The sequence below is a fragment of the Puccinia triticina genome, chromosome 8A (assembly GCF_026914185.1).
Source record: "Puccinia triticina chromosome 8A, complete sequence".
NCBI lineage: Eukaryota > Fungi > Basidiomycota > Pucciniomycetes > Pucciniales > Pucciniaceae > Puccinia > Puccinia triticina.
This window is the reverse complement of record NC_070565.1, coordinates 4,003,880-4,027,148: the sequence shown is the minus strand read 5'-3', so window position 1 is coordinate 4,027,148 and position 23,269 is coordinate 4,003,880. Positions and strand designations below refer to the sequence as shown.

Sequence of the window (23,269 nt, the reverse complement as noted above, 5' to 3'; positions counted from 1 at the left end):
TATTTCTTACGAATCATGTGGTGCCTTTTAGTAGCTAGCTACTGCGCAATTACAGGGTGATTATTTCAAGACCATTATGCTTCGTGCAAGGCTTTCGTTGTGTCAAACTAGTTAGCTACATGCCAGGCGAGCTTGACGAAAATGATACCGCTTGCTTCACGCGCAGGCCTGAGGCACAACCTCTCTATAGGCAGGGCCGCTGTCTTCTATGGTTATGGGCCATCTACGTACGGACGGGAAGCGTTGCTAGGTTGCATTAGCTGGCGACTCCGGATGACATGGTCGGAGGAAACACATGCTGGGGTGGATTCGTTAACACCATGGAGCCTCCAGGGCTCAAATCGCCACCAAGACTCCAGGCGCGCAGTTCCTGTTGCCATAGCTTGAACTTTTCTTCCTTCTTCTGCACATGCAAGTCACTTTCAACTACATACACCTCAAGCCAAGCGGGGCAAAACATAACCAGCAGGAGCTGAACCTATGCGCACTGTTACGTTGTCATTTCATTCCCATTTTTTCAATTTTGTTTAGCAAGATGTGGGAGCCCAAGATTTTTGTTTTGTTCCCTAACCAGAATTGATACTTGCAAGAATTTTTTAATTGAAACAACCAAAATAGAGAGGGAGAGACAAGCGGAAAGGATGCGTTGCCACTGGCAAGAAAATATGAAGCCGTAGTACTGAGGGAAAAATAAAAGCAGAGGAGCGAAAGAGCGCACTGGCGAATGGACAGCCAGAGTGGATATGAGATTGATGCAGTCAACATTTCTGTAAGACTAAGCACTCGTACAGTCCTCGGCCTGTTCAAAGTCAGTCAGATGAGCACCAGCTTTAACAAGCAAGTCGACGCAAGTTTTATGATGGTTGTTTATGGCATAGAAGAGTGGAGTGTGCCCGGTATCGTCTCTCAGATGAACCGAGGCGCCATGATCGAGGAGCAACTCGATGTTTTTGAAGCGTCCGTAGAAGGCTGCCAAGTGCAATGCGGTCTGGCCCAACCCGGTGGCGATGCGCAAGTTGAGTAGACCTTGTGTTTGGATTTGGTCCGAGCAGATCTCTAGTAATGAAGAGAGACTTGAATCATCGCGGGCGGAGGCGGCCGTCAGAGCTATGGGCAACAACGACTGTTCAGTCAGGTCTTGCTCTCTCTGTAACATTTCACTCGTCTCAAGCTCTACCCCCACGTCTTGGTAAAATGAGAGCCTTCCAAGGTTGGGTGACCGTTGGAGGAGCGGGGTTGAATCGTCTGAAATGATGGTTGAAGGGATTTGTGGGGCGTGCTTGGGTATGGTGTCATTTTGATCCTTGGGGACGGGGGAATTGTGGCTGGTCAGTTTAAGAGATGTAATTTGCTTCATCAGCCAATTCAATCGATCCTCAACCGGCTGAGGCTGAAACTGTACGCGTGCGGGTAAAGTGAGCTCCCCCCGAAGAGGTTGGCTGATTAGGGTGCGAATTTTTGTTGGCGACAAGGATGGCTTTGATAAGAGATAAGCTAGTTTGGCGAGTGCACACTGCGGAATGAGATAATGGAAGTTCTCTTGATAAGCTGCCTTCCTGCCGGCGTGAATTTCAAACCAGCTGAAAACCTACCTCAGTCGTCATGTCTCGACCTCCAGTGATTCCCACTTCAGCCAAGGCCCGTCCAGTTTCATAAATGTCGCTGGAGACGGTCCCAACAACACATTGGGTCACATTGACGATGACTACCCCCCGGTCGGCGGCTTCTTTGAAAGCTTCCAGCAGAGCTGGTTTTCGAGGCGCATTGCCAGATCCGAAAGTCTCTAGAACTATCCCTTGGATGGGTGGAGCCAGAAAGGCACGAACGGAAGCAAGTGTAATACTCGGAAAGAGACGAAGGACGGCTACAAAATGAGGACTCCTTTCTTGATCAACAGCTGTACAGAATTAAATTCATTCGGGGTGAATATACACTTACCCACGTTCTCGCACATATCTTGATGGACTCTGAAGGCCTGGCGTTCAACAGGCCTAGAAATTAGGTCCCATCTAACTTCGACATTGCATCCGATTTTGACCAAAGGTTCGAGGTTGAAGCTCTTGAACGCATCGAATTCGACACTGCTGACTTTCATCGACCGATTTCCCCGCCATAGACGATGATTGAAATACAAAGAGACTTCAGGTATCAAATAGGTGCCTGAGATTTGTAAGGCACCCAGCAGATTTTCTACGGCGTCATTCCGGGGACTTGAGAGTGGGATTTGAGCGCCCGTGAGGATAACGTTTTTGCCCAAGTTTTCTAGTAGGAAAGATAGCGCCGACGCCGTATACGCCATCGTATCTGTCCCGTGTAAAATGACGAAACTGTCATACAGATAGTAATTGGACTGGATCGAATTGCAAATCCTCAAGTAATCTGATATTTCGATTTCGGATGAATCAATCAGTCTTTCATATTCAAGAATCGCATAGCTGAGAATTTATTTTGAAGATGCCAAGAAAAATCAGAACGAGAGTGCAAAGGGCGTTTAACACATCCAGCAAAAAGAACGGACCGAATTTTTGGACATCCATGACTTGCTTGCATGACTAAACTGTCCAACCATTGCGCGCCACTTTCGGTGATGACTTTCAACTGGTTCCCATTATACCTGCTAGTTTCATCCGTCATAGGCAGAGCTTCAACACTGGATGGGGAAGCTGGATTATTGGCGGAAGGGTGCATTGGGCTGGTTGCGGCTGATGATGGAGAATTGAGAGATACCAGCGATTGCCAGGACCGGAAGGCATCCACGGTTTGACTGTTGGTGCACAAGGAACTCGAGCTTGGATCATGAAAACGCGGCTGGGAGCGTAGGCTGAAACAAAAGTTGATTGTCAGATAGCGAACCCCGAAGAGAACTGTGGAAAATTGACGGATGTACTGCTCTGATAAGTATCCGGAGAGTGGGGAATATCCCTTCGGTCCCGATAGCATTCCAATCGTACCTAAGAGTAAAATAAATCTGTGAGACTTCTAGGCAGACAGCCCGCTCGAAGACGCGTGAATGAAATCTTACCTCCGGTGTAAAGAACCAAGACGCGTGATTCGTTGGCATCTGGAGTAGAGCAGGCAAACATGATTTTTGGACGTAGGTGGGCGAAAAAAATATACAAAAAACAAAAATGATCAGAACCAGCACGATAATGGCACGTTGGGATTGAGGTTTCAGGCTGAGAGTAGCAGTTGGATTGAAGTAACTATTGTGGTTACCGACCTCGAATTTGGCTATGATGCTTCATGATAAAGGGTTGAGCTTGGAGATCGACCAGACTTTTGGTTATGTACATCGCCCTCGAAATCAGCCACGTGATCTACAACGCTCGAATGACATAAAGAGTCGAAGGCGGTTACGTACATCGTGAGTCTTTGTAGTCCAAAGTGTTATCCCACTCGTTTCGTGGATGCAGAATCGTCTGATGCCGATAAAGCAGTGAGTGGTTCTGGATGCAAGCAGCTCGCCATGGTCAGCCAATGCTCTGATTCAGATCAATGTAAATATGCTCACGGGATTCAGGAAAGGGGGAGAGAAGACGAGCTGTTGACCCACGAAAGACGAAACAAGGTCGGAGTGAAGCTGGACCAGAACCAGGCAACCAACAGTGGGGGTAGCGGACTTTTCCGGGATCGCTCCTCGCAAACACAACAATCGAGCTTCATCTTGATTGAGTTTACAGCTATACCCGATCAGCTGAGATGTCCAAATACACATTCTGGCACTTGCGATTCGAGTTTGAGTCCAGGGCTGCTCACCGTAATATGTGCATCCCCAAAACGTAAAGCAATAGGGTCCGAGGCCTGCCGATTGCCGTCTGGTGCACCTGACCCCTGGAGTTATGGATGAAACTCGATCACCGCACACCTGGATCGTCTTGGACGATGATCTCGTCCTTTTTTGCTTCTTTTGTACGACTATGAAGGGTTTAGATTGTAGAGCTTGCAGCGAAGGGATTCGCCAAGATTTAACCATGTATGTATAACCTGCGCGGCACATCCAGGTCGAGCCCGAGGGACTTGATTTCAGCCGAACGGAGATGACTTCCCGCCTGTCGCAGTCTGTTGAGCACATCAGCCGAACGAGCGTCAGTCTGACCGTCTTCATCTTTTCTTCATCATCCTGAGTCTGACACTTGTTTTTGTCCAGGAAAACGAATGGAAATCGTGGAACTTGAACGTTGGGTTATAAATGACATTCGACTCGAGGCTCTCTGGGATTGCGGATTGCGGGGGTGTATCTCTGGGTGTTATTCAAGTCTCTAAACATTCTAAACCAAGGTTGTCAGACGCAACTCTCCACCGTGAAAACAAAATGCTTGTCTTGATGCTGCTCATTTTGAAGTTTTCGGCCCCTGAAACTACGTCAGCTTGGTTGGCTTGCTCGAGCCTCACTCTCGCCATCGTCCCAAATCCAACCGCGTCCGACTCCGACTATTTCGCATAGACCGGACCCAGGCTAGGCTCGGTGGATATGCCGCGTAGTCTCTTTAAACTCGCTGAGCTACTCCTACTCGTACCCTCGATTGCCATCCGTCGGCTATAGAGCCACTGAATATGGGCCGACCAACCAACCGTTATACCCTATATAGCCCCTGTCCCAAGCTTGCGCTGATGCACTTGCCGGCGTTGGACCGCGTGCCTTCACAAATGAATATTCACCCCTCTGAAGTTTTTTTCTTTGAACGAGACGGCGACGATCTATAGCCGGTTCAAAATCTCGCCGGCTTGAACGAGATGTAGGATTCTGATTGCAACACCTGATCTATTTCCAAGTTCAATTTAGAGAATGTTGCGTTAAATATACCGGCTCAAACAGGCCTCCTACGTCATCGGGCGGTCGATTAGCTTAGTCGGTAGAGCGTGGTACTAATAGAGTCAGAATAGATTCCTTTGATCTGTCATGCCAAGGTCATGGGTTCGATCCCCATATTGACCATGTTTTTGTGGCCCCCGCTGGGGCATGATTGTTTTGAGCATTGAACTGGTAAAAACCAAGGCTCTGTTTGGCAGCAATGATGTTATGTGATGTCATGCACTTGCCTGATAAGGGTTTTGGCAAAAGAGCTTTAGAGCATCTCCAACGGACTCGCTAAAGCGGGACTCGCGACCCCAATTTAGCGAGTCGGGCGAGTTTTCGGGGTCCAACGGACTCGCTACACGACTCGCCAAACGCCTCCCGAGTCGCCTCAACTCGCCACAGCCCTCCACTTGTGGCGAGTCTGCTCCAACCCGACACTCGGCCCTCTTGGGCCGCACCTCGCACCCCACACATGCTACACCTAACGCTACATCACCTACCGGCCCATCCTCACATCAGGTCATTGGTAGGATGACCGGTCGTTGATACCCATGACTGGTCATCAATAAGATGACCGGTCATTGATACCCATGACCGGTCATCGATAGGATGACCTGTCATCGATAGGATGACCTGTCATCGATAGGATGACCTGTCATCGATAGGATGACCTGTCATCGATACCCATGACCGGTCATCGATAGGATGACCTGTCAACGATACCCATGACCGGTCATCAAAGCCGATGACCGGGCATCGATAGTCATTGATACCCATGACCGGTCATTGATGCCCATGACTGGTCATCGATCCCATGACCGGTCATCGAGGCCGATGGCCGGGCATCAACATAGATGAGCGGACATCGAGACCAATGACCGGCATCAATATAATCACGGGTCATCCTATTGATGACCGGGATCAATGCATGGCCGGTCATCGATAGGATGACCGGGCGTTTGACTCCGAGGATCGAAAGGATGACCAGGAGCTGGTCATCTACTTGTGTGGCTTGACGGGCAAGGTGTGGTCTTGCCGACAACGAGTTGGTCCAGCCTGTTGTCGGGTCTCGATTTCTGGCGAGTCCGCTGTGGACCGAGCCTGGGATACCCCGTTACATGTGGTCCAGGGCCGTGACCCAGGGTCTGCGCGATCCAGGGACCGTTGGAGATGCTCTTACAAAACTCTGAAGTCAACTTTTTTGAATTTTACAGAACTTTGGAGTCAATTTTAAGGTGTTCATGAACAAAAGAAAATTCAATATTGGAAATATGTTGATGTCCAGATAGGTGCTTCTGATAAATCAGTTCAATTCAACAATTTTTATAAAATTTGTTCAGAAACACCTCAAAATCTGCCAAGTTAAGCAAATTTCAATTGTGAACCCCTGTAATGTGGCACAGTGGCCCCACAATGTAAGAAGCATTCACAATTTAAGCATTCACAATGTAAGCATAATCACAATTTAAGCATAGCATAAATGTAGATTTCTGGCAACTATTTTCTTGTTTTTGCTGGAAGTTTACCTCAATAAGAAAGCATACCACAATGTAATCATAGGATTTTTGTCCCCCATCCTTATGCTTACATTGCAGGGTCACTGTACACATGTTTCATATATTTCAATATAACTCAAGTGTTTGGCTGCCACTTGAGTCATGTGAGTTGGAGTGAGAGCTTGAGAGTAGTGATGATTTACTCATAATGTGAGGAAATCTAACTAAATAGTTTATGTGCTGTGGCCACTGACAGGTGTTGCAGTGGAGATGAGATCTAAGACAGTGTCACAACATCATGTAATTTCTACATTATAATCTCAATTTCTAGCACATAGTGGGCATTGGAGTGTGTCATCCTCTTGATAGCCAGAACAACTGGTCATCAAGCAGCATACAGTACTCTCCCATTGATGGCTGGCACATCCCTAAGTAGTAATGGCGGGTTATACTACCATTTGACTCCTGTTAATGGCCCGTACAATTGGACATCCCTCTTTATGACCAATACAACTGGTCATTGGTCAGCAAGGGTATAGACCATCCCTTCAATGGCCAACACAATCAGTCATTGAGGTTAATGCACCTGAATGTGTTGTGAGTTTAGCTCACAAGAATCAATACTTGCATCAAGTAGAGAGAGAAAAAAACCACATAGTCTATCTACAAGCATCTGTGGCATGTTCTGCAGTCAAGATATGCAGTAGTGTCACAACAGAATGCACAGCCCCTTTGATTACCCATATTGGTCATTGACTCTCAGATGGCCAAAAGGCTGCATGTACCATTGCTTCAATGGCTGGTATGTCTACCCACCATCATTATCACACTTTGGTCCAACCAGCCATTGAAGGGGGAAATACTCTCAAGCTTAACACAATCCCCTCCTCAAAGGAGAGTTTAATCTTTAATTATGGGAGTGCATAATCCTGCCAATGGCTGGTAAAAAGTCTGCACCAGCCATTGAGGCAAGTAGCCAACCAAGAGTGTTGTGGGAGGGTGGGGGTGTGTGGTTTAGGATGCCAATATGACTCCAGAGTCCAAATACACCCCCAAGGGTACAATATGGGGAATGGCTGGGATGATGAGCAGTGATGACCCTCACAACCTCTCAAAATTAAAAATGTGCAAATGAAGATGGTCCTTGGTGAGGCCTGGTTATAGAAAATCAGTGGTTATTACATAACATCACTGCTGCCAAACAGGGCCCAAAAGATATTATAATCATCCAAGCTGTTCTACCAAAAGTCCAAAGTGTGTGCAGTCCCTATGATACAAAAGGAAACACCCCACAGACCTAGTTGGGGTTGACAGCAGGGGCAGGCATGTTGTCTGATCACTTTAAGTTTCACTAGGAAAAGAATTGACACTTGATGACAAGTGACATCATTCCAGCTCCAGCTTGCTAACCATCACCCACCATCTCCCCCTATCTACTCACCTTCCATAATTTCCACAGGAGCTCCTCAGTTTTGGCTGGGCCCAGCTAATACTCATTTCTGGTCAGCTGATGCTCAGCTTTGGCTCCCAGCTCATTCTCAGCTTTGGTTTCCAGCTCATGCTCAGCTTTGGTTTCCAGCTCATGCGCAGCTTTGGAGCCCAGCTCATGCGCAGCTTTGGAGCCCAGCTCATGCTCAACTTTGAACCAGTACTTGTTCAGCTGATTATCACTGTGACTAACTTTATGATAATTTTTTGGGAAGGAAAAAAATAGCATAAAATAGTTATCTGGAAAAGGAAATGAGGGGAATAAGAAAGCCAAAGGTTGTGCAGTTGTATCCCAATGAGAAAAAAAGAGATTCTCAAAACTATTTATAGGGAAGGGCTCCATTCATTTGAAAGGCATCACTTGGCTCTGTTTTTGGTGCCAATTGCTTAAGAGCCAAGCGGTGCGGGGACAATACCCACATCTTGGAGTGAGAGAGGGGAGCCACTGCCCTTTTTTTTGTGTTGTGGCTTCTGGTTTGTATCATGTTAAACTGTTTGTGTACAGTGGGTGCACTACAATATTTGGCGCCCCATTCTGATCTTTTTGAGGTTCAAGGAGGACTTTTAGAGATCTTCTCAGAGGGTCTCAGGGGCTGATGCAGCAGAGTAAGCACCAATTCACGACCTTGGAAACCCCCTATAGATGTGGGCAACCAAAAATCCAAGATTTTGGCAAAATTCATACATCAGGGGGCACCGGGGATCGGCTTTTTTTGGCTGCTTCATACATTTTTGTGCCTATGCCTGGGGCAAAATTGCCCCGGGGATCCCAAAATTCCCGAAGTCAAGCGGGGTTCTGCGGGTCTTAGGGGATTTAACTGAGTATCAGCAGAAATCCATACATAAATGCCATGTTTGGTGTGTACCCTTTTGGGTTTCAAACCCCATTCATACCAATTTCGTGACTAACATTTTGCAAAAAAATGTAAAAATTCATACATTTAGGTTACCCACCTACTTCAGGGGTTTCCAGGGTCCTAACAATTCTCACTACATGCATACATACCAAACAGTCAAAAATATTTAGGGTGTTCAAAGTTGTCTTGCATAAAATCATAACACCATAAAATCATAAAATCTAAGCTGAAAAAAATATGTACCACCCAAACACTTAAATTAGAGCACCATTTCTAAAATGGTACATATAAAATCATCATTTGAAAATTTTATGATTTTATGATTTTATGTATTGAAAATTTTATGATTTCAACTTTGAACACCTTAATTAAATAAAAAAATTGCAATGTTTTGCTTCATTGGATAATTTTTTAAAAAATACGGAGTTATCAGGCGGGATGGAGAGGGAGTGGGAAAGGATGATGGAGAATGAAGAACTGGAAAAAGGTACAGCAGGTTTGGTGAGGTGAAGGGGTATTGGTGGTGTTGATTGTTGGGGTGAGCTGGTGACATGTATGTATGCATCCCGGTGTGTCACTCGTTTTACGCCGTGCCAAAAATTATGGCTCACGCTTCGCCTCGGAGGCTCGGATCCCCGTCAGCAAACAACCTCAACTCCAACTCCAATTGGCATCCGAAAAACCAACCAACGAATCGGGAAATGGCTCATCACAAATCGAAAACAAAACCACCAACGCGTCCTAACTCGCCTTCCAAGCAGACAGTCACTGAACCATCCAGTCCATTACCCGCGCCCACTCAAGGAATATCGGGAAGACTATTCGGATTGTTCAAGAAATTCCCCATGCAAATCACCAGTCCATCGAAGGAGGTTTCTCCATCATCGCCTCAAGAAGATCAGCATACCAAATCAGTAGAAGAATCGGACTCGGCGCAGGAGGGGGAGGACTCGGAGGATGAAGAGGAGGATGAAGAGGAGGATGAAGAGGAGGATGAAGATGAAGAGGGCACCGAGCAAGAAGTTGTAACTGAAAGCGAAGAGGAAGACCCGCTTGGTGATGAACAATGCAAAGCAATCATGGAAAACTATCTTCTCGAAAGTAAGTTAAATCGTCGCAAGATACGCCGCGAAGCTGTTCTCATTTTAGACTTGTTTTTTTTTGTATCGGATTCAGCCTCGACACGAACCAATCTCCTACGAAATAGAATCCAAGCACACTTCAGACCAGCATTAAGACGGCGACTAGACTTCGAACTATCTCGAATCACTCCAAGCATCGCCAACGTCACGGCGCTTGACTACCATCAACGCGATCAAGGCGTCCTGAGACATACGATGGAACACGTCGCTCGTCTGGCTATCGAGCAGAAGACCATCTCGATCGGTATGAAACGCAGTCAGAGTCAACAAGAACAAATCTGGGACGAGAAGGAGAAAAGCCATCATCGTAAACGGTGCGCAAGAAATCTATCAGATCATCTCATTCCCTTCGTCACTCATCCATCTCTCGCTTGTTTCCTTCCAGTAAACGGCAGCTGACAAATAACTCCGGATCTGTATCCTCTAAATCGAGCAAACACACTGTCGGTGAGTATCACTACCAATATATATATACCCCCAATCACGTTTTTTGATTTGAATGCTCTGACCAAGAAGATGATCGTTTTTTTTTTGATAGATCCACTAGACCCATCCATCGGAACAAGTACTGCGCGTCCACTCTCGCGCTCGAAACCGCCGACATCACGTTCGAACCAAGCAGGACACGCAAGGAAACAATCCAACTCGTCGCTCGAGCCGACCGATTTGAATCCTAGACTGCCCTCGACACCACAGATGTCGGAATTCAAGCCGGTCAGATTGGCCCGACGGAACGAGAGTCTGTTGAGTGTCAACGGGAGCCCGGTGATCTCCTACGCTCCTGCTGAAACTCACGCCCTGCCGACCTCGGCCTCAGCTACCACGATACTCAGCTCGAAGTTCTCGGAACTCTTCCCGCCTAGTACCACCTCCTCTAGTCTTGTCGACCAACACGTACAGGATACCAATAATAGTAATATCTTTGGTCGTCAACTTAATAATAATCACGAGAGCCTCCCTCAAATCAATCAGTTCACATTTGTCGAAAAATCTAAATGGAAAGAACTCGAATCTCAGTTGAATTCTCTTGAAATCGATCAGATTCAAAAGAAGAAATTAGACGACCTGCTCAAAGGTTGCTTGAACTTCGGTGAGAGTTAGATCTTCTTGATTCGATTGGGAACGGGTTTTTTGTACGAAAAGGATAGAGAGAGATAGCATGTTTGTTTATACACAGATACTGCAATAATTTTTTTGCCTCATTCTCACTCGTCCGATGTATCTTGTTTTTTTTCTGTATATCAATACTTACAACCGGTCTTTCCATTCCTCCTTGCCCTTTTGTCATCCTTTGTACGTTTGACATACCAGTATATTGTTTGGCTGTTTCATTTTAATAAGGGAAGGGAGTCGTCGGCTAATTTTGGGCAATTGTTCTGAAAATGGGACGAAACAGGCGGAGAGCCGCATGAACAGGGAAAGACACTCTGGCAAGGTCTGGTCATCCAAAGCTCAAGGTCGGACACACTCTCACAGGTTTTTTCAGTATTGACTTAAGAATGACAGGTCTCTTGACAATACAGAATTACCACTGGAGGTATGTCAAATCTTATTTTCATGTGTTTAGGCCGGGCAGGCTATCCGGGGAACATTGGGCCGGATATAGACTCTCAAGTGGATTTTTTACATCCAATTTTTTTCCAAGGGATGGGGGTAACTCTTATTTTCAAAACATGATAATGTGTAGAAACAAATTCTGATTCTCAAAGTGCCAGAGGCTGTGAGGAAATCAGAGGTGTGCCAGGTGATACATGGGTTCAAAAGGGAATTTGGACAATTGGCTGGGCAGCCTCAAGCCAAATCTGGGACATTGGGCACAAATTCCTCCTTTGGAGGTTGCTGCGCTCCCCCAAGGAGGGACTTGTAAGTTCGGTGGACGGGGTGGTTTTACGCCGTGCCTTTTCCCGCTAGGGAGCACAGCCAAATCTGTGGGCGGGGGCGGGAGGGGCGGGCCAACACAAATTTTCATGTCAAGCCATTTTTAACCATGACCCGCGGCGTAATGGGCAACTTTGGCTGGCCTTCCAGCTCAGAGGTGGGTGCTTTGTGCTCTGGAATTGTTGTAATTCCAGGAAAAGTTTGATAGAAATTCATGGAATCCTGGTATTTTGAGTTGATCAGGTTTTTATCACTTTATGCTTGGCAATAATAGAAGGGTGATGTCACAAGGACCAAGGTTGCAGCTGTGTTGGGCAGAAAAACAAAGCTTTACTGGTTCTGTGACTAGAAAGTCATAACTTTAGAGCATCCGCATTGGTGCAGGTGTAACTCAAGGGATCTGCTTGCTCCTGGATTAGCGCTAATCCCGGCTGGCAACCACATTGGTGTGGGATAAAAAGCTGTGTAAGTATGTTGTATGCACCTACAGCTTATGTAAGCTGTGTTTGGTGCATACTTTTGGTTGGGGAGGAGTGTCTGCATACATGTGAATATGCATGCAGCACTTACTCCCAGGATTAGCAAGGAGTAAATTTACTCCTGCTTACTCCAAATTGTGCTCCCGGGAGGAGTTTAGTCCAATTAAGTCCCCCCCAATTTGGTTGCCAAGGAGGATTAGTTGAGCTAATCCCCCCTTAATCCGCAACCAATGCAGATGCTCTTATAAGCCCGCTCAAAATCTCAAATTGTTCAAGCTCAAGCTCATGACAGTCAAGTTTGTGACTGGCAGATGCCATATGTACACCACGGGAGTGTGCCGACATTGGTTTGCTGATTGTTTTTGCAGGCAACCTGACTCTCCCCAAACCAGCCAAACCTTCTTTCTGGCCGCCGTTGTGGTGTTGCGGTTTGCAGACCACAAGCGCTGCTGCATATCTGAAGGCAGCAGGTTGTCAACAGGCTGCCATTGTTCAAACAAATCTCTCAGCAACTCTCCAGGTTGTGAGATTCTGTTTTTGGGCAGCCAGGAGCGGCCCGTCATGTGATGGGTGTGTGGGATCATGTACTTGCACCTCTGCCGTGAGAGGCCATGAGATTCCAGGCATGAGACACTCGGCGCGCGGCAAAAAGATATTCCAAGTGAGGACTGAACCCATGTTGCTGCAGCAGCTTGAGCTTGGAGGCACTGCATCTTCCAATGATCAGGGAAAATTTGAGGAAATTTTGTAAGGTAAAATTTGAGGATAGAGTGTGGCAACGGTGAAACAGATACTATACAATACAGTATCTTCAGATACTTGTGTATTGTATCTGTTGAAAAATACAAAATTTTAAATACAAATGTATTGTATCTGCCTGAAGATACAATACCATAGTATTGTATCAATAAATTATTAAAACTTGATTTTCTTGTTTTTGGCCACTGTGGACTGTATACAGAAAAACTAGCAAAAAACATAAAAATAAAGTATCTTGTATTGGGCTGTATTTGCTACAAGATACCAAAGTTTGAATACATTTGTATAGTATTGGTCTTTGAATACAATACAAATAAATAGTATTGGGTGCAAAACAGATACAAATACAGGCAGATACAGATACATGTATTGTATCTGTTTCACCGTTGAGTGTGGCATCCTCAAAATGGGCTGATCCAATTTTTTGTCAAAAAAAAAACTCTTCATTTTTTTTTCTCGAGCTCTTGCGTGAAAGAATAACCTCTGAGATGAATAGGAAATGCAACCCTGAGGGAGGCCTTGGTGGCAAGCCGGCGGCAAAACGCAGTCATCCTGACCCGGGTGAGCCTTGGCAAGACAGCTTCTGGGTTGGTTTGACAGCCCTGTGAGCTCAAGTCTTCAGTATCAGATGTGTCAGAAAAAAGACTGGCCATTGCAAGACGCCGGCAACGTGCTGCCCTGCATTCACACGGCAGCCCAACAGTGGAAGACTTCCCGTAGCATCTACGCCCCCTGTACAGACTAGAATTTCACAGATCTAAACCTTACTGGCTGGTGAAAAGTGAGATCAAGTTCTCACCAGTCAGTAAGGTTTAACCTGGCCTGACAGATCTGTACAGAAGCTGAGAGACAACAGCAGTCGCGCCATCGCGCCAAATCACTGTGTTGCAGATCCCCAGAAAATCTCCCACCCTAGAAAAACATCATGGCAGAAGGAACACTACATCACATGTATCAATACAGGGGTATTGGTAGATCAATACAGGGGTATTGGTAGATCAATACATGTGTATTGGTACATCAATACATGTGTATTGGTACATCAATACATGTGTATTGGTACATCAATACATGTGTATCGGTACACTTATACATATGTATTGCTGCATTGATACATGTGTATTGTTACACTGATACATGTGTATCACTGAATCGATACATGTGTACTGGCCTATTGGTACATCAATTTATATGTATTGGACATCAATACCTATGTGTCTATGCATCCATACCTTTGTATTGGTAATTTGATACAGATGTATTGCTACATCAATACAGATGTATCAGTACATCAATACCTATGTATTGGTGCATGGATACAGATTTATCAGTAGATTGAAATTGATACAAAGGTACCAGTAGATCAATACAGATGTATTGCTACATTGATATATCAATATCAAATAATTCAGTGCTGGACCTGCGGGGTACAGGGCAGATTTATTCCCGCCCGTCAAAATCCCGGTACCAACTCGGGGATACCCCGCGGGGCCTTCCGGGACATGAGTATATATCCTGCCGACCCGCGGGACACGGGTATACCGTATACCCTGCTGACCTGTGGCCCCCGGGGGATACAATACACCTCCCTGTGGGACACAATACACCTTCCCGTGGGATACAATTCACCTTCCCGCAGGGCAAGGTCCACATTCCCGCGGGGCGGCACTGGCCTGAAACCCCGTCCCACGGGTATGCTCCGGCACCTTGGGCACGGGTTCCAGCGCAAATCAATACATCAATACATAAGTATTGCTACATTGATACAGATGTATTGAGTTACTGATACATCTGTATCAATGTAGCAATAGTTAATGATACATCTCTATCAATGTAGCAACACTCATGTATTGACGTATCAATACATCTGTGTCAACTTACCAATACATCTGTATCAATGTACCAATACATAGGTATTGATGTACTGATACACCTGTATTGATGTACCAATACTTCTGTATTGGACAACTAATAAATAGGTATGGATCTATCAATACATAGATTTTTATGTACTGATATGCTGATACACATGGTGGCAATACATCTGTATCAATGCAGCAATACATATGTATCAGTGACCCAATACAAATGTATTGATGTACCAATGCACATGTATCAATACACGTGATGTAGCGTTCCTTCTGCTGTGATGTTGTTCTAGGGGGTGATGTGCACATAGTGTGGGAGATTTTCTCACAAATTGAGACTGATCCCCCAAAATCACTGTGTTGCGACTTGCAAGATTTGGTGCAACTGCTGTCGTCTCTTGGATTCCGTAGATCTGGCCTTTTAGCCCACGGGAAGTCATCCAGTATGTCTTATGTTGTTGGGTTGTTGCTGCAAGGGAGCCCAGGACAAGGTCGGCTACCGGGCGGCTGACAGGCAGCGCGAGTTGGGTTGAGCCACCGGGTCGCTGCCAGGCAACTGACCGGCAGGCTTAATGCGGCGGATTGACCGAGGTGGTTGCCTGTTGTCAAGAGGTACGGCAGCCTGACGGTGGGAGACCCCAACAACGTGCTGCCCTGCATTTGCATGAACTTAACACAAGTATACCCTCCTTGGGGGAGCGTAGCGACCTCCAAAGGAGGGACTTACCTCTAAAGTCGCATGTCTCGCCCTACAGGATCAAGACAAATGGCAGGGAAGGTGTCACTCTCCTATATTTTCCCCAATACCTCCCTGTTTCCTCTTGATTCACCCCGCGCCCTTTGCACCATTGGAATGGCAAGCTTCTTAGCTTATTTTTGCCCACTTCAAACTCCCCCATTATATCCATCCCCCCTGGCAAGAAATGTCCTGTAAATTTTCTTACATGGCAGATTTATGTGACCAGTCCCCCCCCTTTGAGACCGCGCAGGCTCAGGGAATTTCAAATTTTGAGCCCAAAAACGGCTGGATCACCACTCCAGAACCACTTCAGAGCAGGAGGAGTGGGCTAGTAATCATGGTGGCCAGTTGGGTAAAAAATGGTGAAATGGAAGCTGAGATTGCAGGCTACAAGTCTGTCTACTCCGATTTTTTTTACACTAAAAACGAAAAGAAAATAGGTGTTTTTTTGCCAGAAATTCTGGAGTCTGTAGGGCCAATGGTGTGACTTTAGAGGCAAGCCTCTCCTTCGGAGACGCTTCGCACCTGCTCGGAGAGGCTTAGTTAAGCTCGGGATGGATACCCCGACGCCGTGCTGCCCTGCATTCACACGGTAGGCCGACGTGTGTCCCTTTGTCGTTGGGTTGTCGGTCCGAGGGAGCCGGAATCGCTCTCGTGGTGTATTTGTATACATCTTTACGTAGTCTGGTTGAGTTTGACCAGGTTGCCTTGTCCGATCTGCATCGCTGATTTCGTGTGCGTAACTGGGTCCGACTCGCCAGGTGTGAATCTATAAAAAGGATACTCGGTCTGGTCCAAGTGACACATCAGTCGCCTTGACCAGATAACCCGAGTCAAGCTTACCGTTCAAATCCTTAGGCTCTCCGAACAGACTTGATCAGCCTTCGCGATGTCCGATTCGAATCACCCGCCTCTCAAGGACCAGCGAGTACTGATCTCAGGTAGTGGGATTGGAGGTCTGGTTGCGGCCTATTGGCTGGCTAAAGCCGGCGCCTCAGTGACGGTACTCGAGCGGGCTAGCGAGATACGGCGGGAGGGGCACATCATCGGCATCCGCAAAGTGGCTATCCCGATTGTCGAAAGCATGGGCCTCGGAGAGACGCTTCGTGAACGGATGACTGGGGAATTGGGCCTCAAGATCGTCAATGGCCTCGACCGAGCCTGGGCTTCGATTCCTGTCAGCGAAGCTGGGTTCACCACTCCACTGATGATCCATCGAGGCGAGCTCGTGTCAGCGTTGCACGACGTTACAAAGGATAAAGTGAGCTTTATTTATGGCGATTCAATCGATACCATTGAAGAAATCGGCGATACCCTATGCGTCACTTTGACCAATCGGAAGTCCCAACCCCTCCATTGCGATGTGCTCCTGGTCGCCGAGGGCATGAGATCGCGTACCCGATCCAAAATATTCGACGCAGGATCACAAGCACCCATCTTGAAGCTGGGACTCGTCGTTGCCTCGTTCTCGCACAAGTCGGATCAACGATGGGCACGTTGCTATCACATCCCGAACCAACGAGCGATTCTGATTCGGCCTGATCGGCAGGGTATCTCGCACGCGCATACCATTTGTCGAGCAAGCGACAAGCTGGTCGGCCCGACGACATCCAAAGAGCAACAGCGTGGCCAGTTTTTGCGGCTCTTCGAGAAGACCGGATGGGAGTCGGAGAAGATCACGAAAGATCTCAGTGAAGCCGGGGATCTCCACATCCAAGAGGTGGCCCAAGTCAAGTGCAAGGTGTGGTCGAAGGGCAGGACGGTTCTGGTAGGCGACTCGGCCTATTGTCCATCCCCAATCGGCGGCATGGGCGCGACGGCTGCCATCGTTGGTGGCTATCTTCTGGCCGCCGAGCTCGCCAAGAACCCGGCCGATCCTCAGGCTGCTTTCCGCGCCTACGAATACTCCTTGCGTCCATGGATCGAATTCATTCACAAACCCGGACCCATGGTGGCCAAGCGCGGATTCCCGGAGACTCGCTTCGGCATACTTTCGTTCCACCTGCTCATACACCTCTACTTCACCTCTCCTGCACGTTATGTATTCTTGTGGATCATCCTTATCCTCCAACATTTAGGCCTCTTGAAATCAAACCCCCCACCCATTCCCAAGATCCCATCGCCATCGGTATTCAACTCTTTTTGACATGGGAACGCCCCCCCCCCCCACCGATTGGCCCGGTAACGATTTCTTTCAGTTTGCTTTCTTTGTAACATCATCTGTGTCAACACTTCTTTTCCTCAGGAATTGTACTCAAGGATCCTCCGCGGTTCGGCTGTCTGGATGGTTTTTTTTTTGAGTTGCGCATACCTCCCAGCCTTTCGAGTATATATATTTCTAGCATGCCAATGTCACACTAAGATTGATCGTAGGTATTGGCAACTCAATACTGCCGCCATTCCTATTTGTTGTTGCTGGTGTGTGGTTCATAGACACATTTGCCAAACCATGAGTCTCCTGCAATCTTCTCTCTTTCAATGTTTTTTCTTAGATTTGCACTCATGTATAGCCGGAAAGAAACAGAAAGAAAGAAGAAGCCCATAATCAATGGCATACGAGATCCGGTCTAGAGAAACTATGCAGATACAACAGGTCTAGCGTTCTCAAAAGAACAAGGTGGGAAAAAAGGCAGATTCAGAGATGTGTGATGATTGACATCGAGTAAGAGGTTGTCCAGTTTTGTCATCCGCACCCGAGCCTTTTCCGCTTCTCTGTGACGAGTGACTTTTGGGATTCTGCGTGTTCTGGGAAGCCAAGCAGAGCGGGGCTTTTTGGAATGAAGAGAGAGAGAGAGAGACGAAGCACATGTAGGCTCTACGACAGGGTGTGGAGGCAGCTTGTCATGAAGAAAGCGACCGATTGAAGCGTGCATCGCAGACAGTACATATGTATCTCAGCCGTCTCGCTTCAGGTTGAGATTAGATGGCGCCCCAGAAGCCCCAGAGCTCCATGACCCGCCACCAGAAGCTGGTGACATCGGCGAACATGGCCTGTTGGCGATGGGCCGGGTCGAACCTGAATCTTTGCTCAACCTCGACTACCGTCTCGTTCCGTCTCTCGCTCTCCTTCTCTGCTCCTTCTCCTCCAGATTTCTGAACGCCGGACGCCTCGCTAATAGGCTTCCATCCTGGGTGATGTCTGTTTTTTTTTTTTTTTTTTTTTTGGAGGAGTCAGATCTGCTTTGTCAACTTCGATCTGTGTAGGATTCAGGACTCACTTGGGTTTACAAATCTCAGTTTTTTTGGTCACTTTACAAAGCGTAAACCTACGTCAGAAGCAAAGAGTCAGTAAAGAAGGATAACGCCAAAATACACGCAGGAATAGTGATCAAGTTTTGGAATATTTTCCGCTAAAGATGTCTGAGAGAAGAGAGACCAACGTTCGGAGGTTACATTTCTCTTCTTCGGTTGCGCTGATCCCGCATTTGGGCATCTGTTCGGCTTCGCAGTTGCACTTGTCGTGCGCGAAGAACCCTGATAGGATTTAACAAGAGTCAGCGTGGACAGCAAAGGTAAGCCAATCGCAGAGAAGAGCGGCAGAGAACGCACACATGTCGAAGGAGCCCTGGCTGATGAAGCCGTAGCTGGCGACGGTCGCATTGGGCGGGGTGGTGTAGCACTCATGGCTGGGGAACTGCTCGACGGGCACGGGTTTATAGTGGCCGAGCTGGATGATCGTTGCCGACATCATTGCGAGCGTGTGGCGGGGGATGTCGTGGTGGGCGCGTGGACAGGCTAGGCCCATGTCGGGCCAGTCGTCGCCGAGTTCCGTACAGGCCACTCGGTGTGCCCCGCTGCAGGTCGTCCCGGCCATCGCCAGGCCCATGTGGCCGCCCCCCAAGTCCACCCGCGCCCCGACGAGCCCGGCGAGAGCGGCTAAGACTAGCCCGCCGGTAGGAATGAGACTAGGCGGCATGTCGCTGATGGTGCTGGAATGTGAAGGTGGATGGATTCGAAAAATAAGGTTACTGTTGGGATGGGCGTCCTCACTGCACTGGGAGAGTTGGCGATTGCAGATGGCCAGTGGCAAAGGCCAGGGGAAGGAGAGGGAGGCGAGGCAAGGGCAGACACGATAAACACACAGCAAGTATGGATTTCCTCTAGGCTGTCTTTAACAAGCGCACATGAAAAAATAAGAAGAAAAAAAATGGAGGCTCGAACAAGAAGAAGAGGGAACGATCAAGCGAGCCGGGTCGGAGGCTATGAAGAATTATAATTGGGGGATACCATACCAATCTTTAATTTCTGTGTGGGCTTTGAATGCGCATGGTTTATCTGGGTTCATGTGGGGGGGGCAGTGGGGATGGAGCTCGGTAGGGAGGACACAGGATATAATGAAGTTTAATCGACTGGAAGGGGGATGCTCGGTTTGGGCGGCGTTGGATGGAAGGGCGGGAGGAGACATGGCCTCGCCATCCTGGCAACCAAGCACTCATGTGGGCCAGAGAGACTGCCGCTGATGACGAGCAAGGAACAGCCCAGGAGAGGGCCCGGATGGAAACGAGGCAATCAGGAGGCCACCCAACCCACATCCTTATCTCTAAGGATTCTTTGTCATCGATGGGAGCTTACATTTAAAAATACGATGACACGCTGTTCGCGTTGAAGCTTGGCCCCTGGCTGGGACCAGCCGACCCCACTATGGAGAAAGACACATGCTCCTGCTTGTGTATAACCAAGTTCGATCGAGGATGCCGTGCAGGATTATGGGCCTGGCCCGATTATTTTTTCACTGTGAGCCCTTGGCTTCTCCACCGTGAGAGGCCGAACAGCAGCGAGCCCAGCGAGGGCGTCGGCCCCGGCGCATCCCTTGCCATCGAGCAGGTGCTGTGCGAGGAAGACTTGCCCCACAGCGACACCAACTGTTCCAGGAAGCGAGGTCACACCCCGACCGGCTTGGGTATTGCTCTCATCGGGACGGCCAGACCAAGGCCGGGCCCAACTCTTGAGACCATTCCATCCCACACTCTTGGGGTATATGTGCAGCCGTATCCTCCTCCGGCGAAAGAAAGAAATCTTCTGAGAAATGAACAGTGCCACTATCTTTATCTTCAAAATTTCATCAATTCAGCAGAGCAACAATTGGCCCATATGCGCAGCGGTCTAGTGGCAGATCAAACTCCGGTGTGAGGGTCCAATCATCATCGGCAGGCCCTTTGGCCAAGTGGTAAGGTGTTCTCCTCCGGTTAGCTCGATGGGCAACCTGGAATCAGAGAAAGATCGCAGGTTCAATCCCTGCAAGGGTCGATTACTTTTGGCTCGGCGGGACAATGATGCAGTCACTCCAGAAGGTCGTTAAGTATTGGCCAGCCGAAGACCTCTGAGCTGGGCGTTGGGATGTACTCCGGAGTCCGGATTTCTTCTGACAGCCCAGGAGGCATTTTGTTTTTTGGCCACTCCTGATCTTCCATATCTCGAGCTAGATTCGGTTCCGGAAAAGGCTTATGGTTCTTACAAACACATCAAACATACATTGCATCCATATGGAGGAAGATAAAAAGAGACATTACGTATGGCGGTCTATCAAAGAATACTGGTGTACACGTTGATCAGACAGGCAGGAGGGTAAGATACATAAACGAGAGAGAGATTGTACATTGGAAGCTGTAATGTTAATGCGTTGATGGTTTGGTCAAGGAATGAGGCGATACAAATTTCTTTTCTATGAAAGAACGGTAATTAGGGTAACGAGAAAGTGAGATTTGTGGAGATGACAGGTGTGTCGGTCATGTTAACTTAGAGGTCTGGATCCACCGACACAGACTGAATTGATAAAGACAGAGCTGATGTTGCGGTCGTCGCCCTAAAGAAAGCATGCCAATAATCAGCAATGAAGGGGCAAAAGAGAAGGGGGAAGACTAACTGTGAACAGAAACTTTTCGAGCAGGTGTGAGAGGTCTATCTGGTTCTTTTGGTCATCGATGAAGAAGTTAGGGTTAGTGCCATCCACATAAGGTTTCGCTTGAGAGGCGAGGATCCATTCTGAGAAGCGGCGATGATCAGGATCACTAGATGCGCCGGAGGGTTGATGGGGGAGTGGGGCGGCGACTCCGGTCTGGATGAGCAGGCCGTCGAACTGTTTGCCGGGCGCGAAGTTGCCGACACAGTCATCGAGATTGCAGACGCGGGCGCCGCCCAAGGTGGCCAAATAGACGAGGTTCTCAATCGACAGCTGCCGGGGAGGAGCATTATCGGCTGGGGCGGGCAGAGTGGGGTGGGGGAAACCAAGCGCCTTGGCGGCCGACGCCGCGTCCCTGATCGTGCTCAGGATCCCCACGCCGTATCCCCCCGAGACGTCGGTGCCGAGGCTGAGCTTCTCGAACCCGGCGGCGATGAGCCTCTGGACCTGGGAGATCCCCGAGCTCAGGTTGAAGTTCGAGGTCGGACAGTGGCTCAGCCCGCATCCTCTCTGGGCAAGTAGCTCCACCTCGCTCGGCTCGAGATGGATGCAGTGGGCCAGGATCGTCCGGTCGGTCAGCAGCCCAAAGGCGTCGTACACCTCGCTGTATGTCGAGTACGCCGGGAACATCTTCTTGGTATATTCGATCTCCGAGAGCGATTCGCTCAGGTGTGTTTGGAGACGAAGTTGCTTGTCCGTCTTCATGAGCTCCCCCAATCTACCGAGTAGCTCATCCGTGCAGGAAAGCGCAAATCGCGGCGTGAGGATCGGTTGGACCATGGCCTGCCTTCCGCCCGTGGGCGAGGACACCGGTGATGTGCACTCGGCTGAGCTGCTCTCCAGCTCAATGTGGCTGGGTGTCGAACACTCCTTGCGAACGAAGTTGATGAGCTGGATTGTATCTTCCAGCGACTGCTCGACAGAAGCTTCCTTGTACTGATCAACCGAATCATTGCGATCCATCTATGCCGAAGCCAACGAATGTCAGTCGCTCGAAAAATGTATTCAGGAAGGAACATCGACAAGAGACCCTCTGTCGCTCACGTTGCATTTCCCAATAAATGCTCGCTGGCCAGCCCGATGGCAGACTTTGGCGAGGATCTTGGCAGCGCTCAGATGGATCGAGCTGTAGTAGCAGCTGGTCGTCGTCCCGACCCGGATCGAACGGCTTATCACCTTCTCGAACATACGCTGAGCGTAGAGCTCGTCTTCGAAGCGCATCTCTTCGGGGAATGTGATATTCTTCAACCAATCTAGTACTGTTTGGTTTAAAGCCCGGAATAAATGATCGGAAGATGAATTGCGTGAGCCTATCCCTCCTATATCAGTGAAACAATCAGGGGAGAAGCTGGAATGACTCACAAGTATACTGCTGTCCAAGACCGATGTTCTGATATTGGACGGCATCTGCATCAATTCAAATGTCACCTGGGTTAGTTCTTCTGGGAAGTGGAGTTGACCAAGGAAATGTGTCTACTGACGGGTATGAGTATCCACGAAACCAGGTATGAAAAATTCACCGGGCCGTAAGGCTATCAACCTGACGGATTCTTGCAGGTTCTCGAACTGGTCTTCGTGAGAGCCGTCGGGCAAAGATTGCCTGATTTTCTCTTGCAAAGTTTGGTAGGTCCAAGGCTTGACGGGTGCGGATTCGAGACAGACTATGGTCCCGGCAGAGTCGACAATCATCAGGCCGTTCTGCTCGACCAGTGCGAGCCGGTCGATCGACGTTGAGTGGATGAAGCTCCCCAGAATGACCAGCGGCTTCTTCTTCGTCGTTCGTCGATCAGACGAGCTCTGCGCTCCTTCGTGTCCGTCCATCTGGTATGGGTGTTGATCTTCTCGTCTGGTGCTTCCTGTGGGGGT

General features: G+C 48.4%; 5 protein-coding genes across 5 annotated transcripts; 2 read left to right on the top strand and 3 right to left on the bottom strand.

Annotated features, from left to right (window-relative positions):
- Positions 1-775: 775 nt before the first annotated feature.
- Positions 776-3,245, bottom strand: PtA15_8A386 (uncharacterized protein; the record flags this gene model as incomplete). Its single annotated transcript, XM_053171810.1, has 7 exons — positions 776-1,513; positions 1,593-1,864; positions 1,939-2,435; positions 2,519-2,821; positions 2,888-2,951; positions 3,023-3,061; positions 3,221-3,245. 7 exons carry the CDS (start codon positions 3,243-3,245, stop codon positions 776-778), a joined length of 1,938 nt encoding a protein of 645 aa, XP_053023037.1.
- Positions 3,246-9,340: 6,095 nt separating this feature from the next.
- Positions 9,341-10,882, top strand: PtA15_8A385 (uncharacterized protein; the record flags this gene model as incomplete). Its single annotated transcript, XM_053171809.1, has 4 exons — positions 9,341-9,740; positions 9,816-10,095; positions 10,167-10,228; positions 10,320-10,882. The coding sequence occupies 4 exons, from the start codon at positions 9,341-9,343 to the stop codon at positions 10,880-10,882; spliced, it is 1,305 nt and encodes a 434-aa protein (XP_053023036.1).
- A 5,511-nt stretch (positions 10,883-16,393) lies between these two features.
- On the top strand, positions 16,394-17,650 carry PtA15_8A384 (uncharacterized protein; the record flags this gene model as incomplete). Its single annotated transcript, XM_053171808.1, has 1 exon — positions 16,394-17,650. The coding sequence occupies one exon, from the start codon at positions 16,394-16,396 to the stop codon at positions 17,648-17,650; it is 1,257 nt and encodes a 418-aa protein (XP_053023035.1).
- A 773-nt stretch (positions 17,651-18,423) lies between these two features.
- Positions 18,424-19,420, bottom strand: PtA15_8A383 (uncharacterized protein; the record flags this gene model as incomplete). Its single annotated transcript, XM_053171807.1, has 5 exons — positions 18,424-18,526; positions 18,611-18,643; positions 18,723-18,770; positions 18,885-18,978; positions 19,054-19,420. The coding sequence occupies 5 exons, from the start codon at positions 19,418-19,420 to the stop codon at positions 18,424-18,426; spliced, it is 645 nt and encodes a 214-aa protein (XP_053023034.1).
- Positions 19,421-21,235: 1,815 nt separating this feature from the next.
- On the bottom strand, positions 21,236-23,224 carry PtA15_8A382 (uncharacterized protein; the record flags this gene model as incomplete). The annotated part of the gene is made up of 5 exons (XM_053171806.1): positions 21,236-21,307; positions 21,368-22,366; positions 22,448-22,662; positions 22,766-22,810; positions 22,885-23,224. 5 exons carry the CDS (start codon positions 23,222-23,224, stop codon positions 21,236-21,238), a joined length of 1,671 nt encoding a protein of 556 aa, XP_053023033.1.
- Between the last annotated feature and the right edge of the window lie 45 nt (positions 23,225-23,269).